Raw genomic sequence first — 6,073 nt, 5'->3', positions numbered from 1 at the left:
AATCCTAATTTATACACAATATGGCCTTTTAACAGCCTGCTTCAGTTTAAGCTTCGTTTTCAATAAATTGCTGCTCACAGAAGGATTTGTCTCACTCCCGTTTCTTCTTGTTGCATGTTGAAGCTCAACCTGTGGCCTTCTTAAGACCCAATCAGGCAAAACATGAATTTTACAGTTGCCTTAAACTTTGGATCAGGACTGTGCCTGTAAAAGTAGCTCGAATGATCAATAAAGCGATTGAGTTCATTTTTACACTATTTGAGCGCATATCTATTTGAAGGGTCATATTGTCAGGATAAAGCACAACAATGCTTACCGGCTGAAAAATTATTTACATTTGGTTTTTGCGTCAACACGAGCCTGAAAGCCAGTTTGATTAAAGGTGTTTGTAAACAATAGCGCCCTCTAGTGTCGTTTCCTATTTTCACCCCACCTTACCTCGTTTACAGTTAACTAAAGCAGTCTTCTAACTAGTGGTCATATTTCAGATTAGGATTATTTATGCGTTTCTGTCTTTGCTGATGGACTGCTAGCATGCAGAAATGACCAAAACAACTGCATCCGATGTGTTTTTATGATTTGTTTATTTTTTAAAAATGACAAGGACAAAGTGTTTTAGAAGCCCCGCCCCTTGCTCCCCAGCCGGCGAGCTCGACTCTAAAGCAACCAGCAAAGAAAAATAGTCTTATGGACATTTGATAATATACACCCCATATACAGCAATACATAGTGGTCTACCATAATGTTACCAATAATACAAAACCTCCAACGAGGCTGCATTTCAAACCGTTGCTGCTGATATGGTTCAATTCAACTGGCAACCAGTGACGATTGTTTGAGTGTGTGTGGGGTCAGGTTGCCACGTTGAAAAGCGGTCAGCTGATTAACAGAACGCACGGTGGTCTTCTCTCGATCCGACCGACCAGCGCGGAGATTCAGCTGCTGAGCTCGACGTCTCCTTCAAACCAATCAGCTTCAGCATAAGTGCAAAGTTTAGGAGGCACGGACACACACTGCTATTTCAGTCAGGACTCGGATGACTTAAACCTAGTTACAGCGCAGGTCTGTTTGATTCCTCCAGCAGGAACCAGTCTGCTTCTCACCCAGGTCAACACTTCAGCTTCTCTTCTGTGGAGTCTACAACCACGTCTTTTTGCATATTTCGCCTCAGCTGCGTACAGAAACAGCCAGTGACTAACCGTGTGAGTGTGCGTTTAAATGTGCCGGTGCCCCTCCCGCAGTGGTAGAGACAGCATAGAGAAGTATGTGCATGAAGTGAATACAGAGCCTGTACAGTGTGAGCGACCGCCTGTCCACCAGCTACAGACACGACTCCCAGTGCAGCTGCAGGTCCGTGCTGTCCAGAAAGTCAGCTGAGAACACACTCGGGGGAGTGTGTGGTGCCAGCGGGGCTAAATTCGTCCCCCCGTCTCGCTCACCTGCTACACCTCCTCCTCTCCTGACCCTGCTGTCCTCGCTGCCTCCACTCTCAGTCCCCATAGAGATGTCCAGCCAGTCCATGCTGTCCAAAGAGGGGACACCAAAGTCCAAACCTGCAGAAGGAGGGGAGAACCCCAAGTCAGATGTGTCCATGGGAGACGGGGGGTGGTCCAGGATGCTGGGCGTGCTCAGCATCTGGCTGTGGAGGTCGTCGATCAGCGTCAGGTCTCCGTCGGGCTCCATGCCCAGCAGCGGTGTGCCTGTGGTGCTCTCCAGGAAGTCTTCCAAGCGCCCGCTGCCCGTGCATGACTCGCCTGTAGACGGCTGAGGGGACACTAGCGTCTCTGTGGGGGTGGGGGAAGACAGGTGGAGTGGGGACGGGAGGGTAGACGGGGAGGGCGGGCTGGAGTGGAGCGGAGCAAGGGAAGGGTCTGGGTTGGCCTTGAAGCCGGGGATTTCTGAGGAGAGACAGACGGTCTTTTACTTCAGACAGACAGGTGATGTCATGAGTCTGTCTCAGGGGTTGAAACATTTTATTACCTCCACTCTTCAGCAGGATGTCGAACAGGTCATCCATCTGCTGGCTGTTCACACCGTTCTCCTGGTAACACACACACACATCAGCTACAGATGAAACAGCCATTCGCTGCACTAAAACACAGTCATTGCTTGACCTTTGACCTTAACGATAAGTGAGAGATCGGGTGTTTAATTCGAGCATCAACTTCAATAACAGTTCATCAAAGCTTGGCTAGCCAGAATCTAGTTTTGCTCAGCATTTAACCTTTGTGTCAGTTTCAAATGAACTTAATCTTACATGGTGAAACGACAGCTAATGGTTCTGTTGCATCTTTAAAGTCACTCAATGCTCGATCTCTAGTGATGGCACAAGATGTCACACAATCAGATCGAGCAGAGTTCCCTTTTTGCCACGACAGCTAACACCTGACTGATCAGAGTCGTTCCGGGAAACGCAGGATGCATTAGGAAGATGAAAAGCGGACAAATAAACCAAACAGGCTGAAAATGAGAAGCTGGTCAGACAGGCGCCTCAATCCTCGTCCTCCAAGTTCAGTAACGTGAGCAGCTCATAGAGACGGTGGAAAATCAGGTGCAGACATAAACAATCAATACAAGAAAAATGGAACGAACAGAGAAGCTGGAGGACGTACTTTGGAGCGCTGAAGAGGAAGGGAGGTGTTGGGTTTAGGAGAAGGAGGGGTGAAGAGTGTGTGCCGGTCGTAAGGCAGACACACTTCCTCTCTCTGCTGGGGTGGGGGGGGGATGGATAAATGAGCAGAGAAAAAGGAAACAGACGTTTATAAGATGAGAGGAGAAGCAGAGGTGGGATGTGTCTGATGAGGAAGAGGAGGAGGACGGTGTTAACCTTCAGGGAGGACATCAGGCTGACTTGGCTTTCGGTGTCTGACATGTCCTCAAAGAAAGGCTGTAGGTTGGGCGGAGCGGTGAGGGGGGGGCTCGGCTGAGGAACGCCGTTGGTGTCCAGGTGCGGACCGGGTTTCTGTTCCTGAGGACAAGTGGAGGACAGAATCAGACAGGAAACCTGGACAGGCTGAGAGGGTTTCAGTAGGCAATGACGACACCTAGTGGTGTGTTGGTCTTACTGCGTGACAAATGTATCAGACTAAAGCCGGGCGGACACTGTGCGACTTTTTCACTCGTAGCACTCAGCTTCAGCTCAAACTGTACGCAGGGCAGATCTCACGAGTCATGTGCTCACACTGCACGACCCAGTTCTCGCATGCGACCTGACTGCTCACACTGTACGTCTGGTAGCAACACGTCGGCCCTAAAAATATGCTAAAAATAGCAGTTTTTACACAACACGTCAGACTGTTTAGTCTTGTTTTGCCTGTTGTCCTTCGGGAGTGCTGCAGGAGGACACACAGGGATTTATGGGGGTTGGATGAGGAAAACGAAATAAAGAAAGTAAATCTGTGTTTTGTGATCAGTTTAATTTGACATGAACACGACAAACACGCTTTCTTGACAATCCTTGTCAATGTGTGTAAAAAAAGACGTTTAGAAATAAAAACAAACAACGTGTGTTATTAGGGAAATAGCGGGCGAGCGGTGTTGATGCAGGATTGCGCATGCGCCGTGAGCGGTTCTGGCCAGCTCAGTGACCTAGTGGTAGAGTGTCCGCCCTGAGACTGTGAGATCGGGGGTTCGATTCCTGGTCGGGTCATACCAAAGACTTAGAAAAAATGAGACCCAATGCCTCCCTGCTTGACACTCAGCATTAAGGGGTTGGATTGGGGGGTTAAACCACCAAATAGTTCCCGAGCACGGCTGTGTCTGTAGCTCACCGCTCCCCCAGGGGATGGGTCAAATGCGGAGAACAAATTTTGCACACACATCTGTGTGTGTGACAACTAATGGGACTTTAACTTTAACTTTTTGGGTCTCAGCCGCTCGCTGCGCTGCTTCAACCCTCAGGAGGAACGAGCAAAATATCAAACACATGTCCGTGCGAGCTCACGATTGCTGATCGGTAGCTGGTCACGTGTGTTAATCGCCTCTCGTAAGCCCTAGTACACGACGCTCAGCGCAGAACTCGCCCCGATCTCGTGGATTCTTGCACGAGTGGAGAATCGGCTCAAAAAAGTGAAAAAGTCACACAGTGTACGCCCGGCTTAACCCTCTCAGGCTCAAAATGAGTTTTGATAAAAGGACGAACTACTAAGTCCTTCAGCGGTACTTCTGAGTTAGAAAATGCTCATGAAGTACGTACGTGGAGTGACCAGGTAGGTAGGTTTTAACATTGCAAATCTGCAACGCCTGCCTCCAGAGGGTTTAATGCATGTTATTTTTTACAGAAATCAGATTATTTGAATGTGCAGTCATCTTCTCACATGAAGAGTTTCTAACAGGTCAGGTTAGGGCGGGATTTACTTTTACCTTCTCGTCTGATTGGCTCACAGGATCCTCCTCAGGTGGTTCTTTAGACTTGCTGTCGGTGCTGGGGAGTTTACTTGGAGTAGACTGCAATCTCTGGAAGACAAGGATGTTTTACAGATGAATACTCTGACATCAGTAGGAAGCTGGTGTGTTCTATCAGAGGATGGTATCTTCTGCACCTGCAATGTGATGCGTCCATTGATTTTGGCCAGTGAGGAGACTCTGTTTGGCCTGTCTGAGTTGTTACTGGTCAGAGCAATCAGGTAGTGATTGCCGTTGCTGTCGGTGACCAGTGTTGGGGTGCCATTGGCCTTAAGGTCTAAGGAAATGGCTTGAGTGTGGAGAGGAGTGCCGTTCTGTTGGTTGATGGCTGGAGTCACCTGGAGGCAAATAAAACTATATTTTAGTTTTTTCTATCTGAAGTGAAGGAATGATGAAGTGTTATCCATCAAGCAATAACTTAAATGACCATATCAGCCATTTACATTTAATTACTGTGTGTTTAGCTCCTCCCACATGCTTCTCACACTGCCCCCCATCTGGACAACTCTCCAGCAGGAGAGATGAGGCAGTGCAGAATAAACACTCACCACCCAGAGACAAACATTGTTTAAGTCCTAATAAAAGCTGTAGTCAGTTAGCTGCTCTTAGCTTATAGCACTTAGCCCGTTTCAAACAGCATCACCTGCTGCGTGGCTGCTGCTGCTGCCTGTTTCAGCTGCTGCCTCTGCTGCTGCCTCTGCTGAGCCCTCAGCTGTTTCCTCAGCTGGGTCTGGCTCACTGCAGGCTTCTGGCTCGTCACCGTCTGGTTCTGGATCTGCACCTGCACCTGCTTTAGCTGGACCTGGTTCTTCTGCTGAGACTGGACATCTTGGGCTTGTTTGGCCTGATTTTGCTGGACTAACTTGTGCTGTGCAAGCTTTTGCTGTGCTAACTTCTGCTGGGCCTGGAGCTGCTTCTGTTGGGTCTGCTGGATGATGAGCTGCTGCAGCTGCTGCTGCTGGTGGAGCAGGATCTGGGCCTCCCTCTTCTTCTGCTGCTGTTTTTGGGGGTTTGTTTTGACCTCTGTGTTTTTCTGCAGCTGGCCGTGCTGTTGTTTCTGTTGCTCAGCTTGGAGCTGCAGCCGATGGATCTGCTGCAGCCTCAGCAGAGTCTCCTGAGAGCACTGCATGGGTTGGGGCGGCTTCTTCAATTCAGCCTCTTCCGTTACCCCCTCCATCCCTTTCTCAGGCTGCACTTCCTCCTTCACCATCAGCACGGTGCCATTAGGGAGCACGGGGGGTTGAATGGCTGAGGCTTTTATTAGAGTCTGGAGCTTAACCTCTGGGGATGTTCTGCTCTTCTCATTTCCTTCTTTCTTCACCACCACACCACCTGCCATCTTGCCTTGCTCCAGCTGTGACCTCAGAGTCTCCACTAGCCTCTGCTTCTGCCTCAGCATCCGGGTTAACTCCTCAATCTGTTTGTCCTTCTCCTGGAGCATCTGGTCTTTGTCCATAAAGGATATGTCCATGGAGACTCCATGTAGGGAGTCTTTGGGCTGGACAGGTCCAGATGAACTCCTGGACATGCTGCAGGAGCTCTGAATCTCCTCCTTGACAACAGAGAAAGGCTGGGAGAGAGGAGAAACGTTTGGCGGGTGCTGAGGGGAGTGGTGGAGGGTGAGCTGGGTGAGTGGAGAGCTAACCTGAACCAAAACAAGAGAAGATCT

The 6,073-nt window shown here is 49.4% G+C and overlaps 1 protein-coding gene across 5 annotated transcripts in view; it reads right to left on the bottom strand.

Annotated features, from left to right (window-relative positions):
• Window positions 1-565: 565 nt before the first annotated feature.
• mrtfab (myocardin related transcription factor Ab) overlaps window positions 566-6,073 on the bottom strand; it is a 47,921-nt gene continuing 42,413 nt past the window's right edge. For 3 of the 5 annotated variants that reach the window (XM_015963667.3, XM_015963670.3, XM_054749029.2), the window contains 7 exons: window positions 5,048-6,049; window positions 4,542-4,742; window positions 4,363-4,455; window positions 2,828-2,968; window positions 2,613-2,708; window positions 1,981-2,041; window positions 566-1,898 (listed from right to left, as the gene is read on the bottom strand). In XM_015963667.3, coding sequence (XP_015819153.2) covers window positions 1,321-1,898; window positions 1,981-2,041; window positions 2,613-2,708; window positions 2,828-2,968; window positions 4,363-4,455; window positions 4,542-4,742; window positions 5,048-6,049 — 2,172 coding nt within the window. In that variant the 3' untranslated portion in view covers window positions 566-1,320. The remainder of the gene's footprint in view (window positions 1,899-1,980; window positions 2,042-2,612; window positions 2,709-2,827; window positions 2,969-4,362; window positions 4,456-4,541; window positions 4,743-5,047; window positions 6,050-6,073) is intronic. The other 2 variants (XM_015963668.3, XM_015963669.3) reach the window with 2 other exon arrangements.

This window comes from Nothobranchius furzeri, chromosome 16 (genome assembly GCF_043380555.1).
Source record: "Nothobranchius furzeri strain GRZ-AD chromosome 16, NfurGRZ-RIMD1, whole genome shotgun sequence".
Lineage (NCBI taxonomy): Eukaryota > Metazoa > Chordata > Actinopteri > Cyprinodontiformes > Nothobranchiidae > Nothobranchius > Nothobranchius furzeri.
Note: the sequence above shows the minus strand (reverse complement) of the source record. Positions and strands in the feature narration are given on the sequence as shown.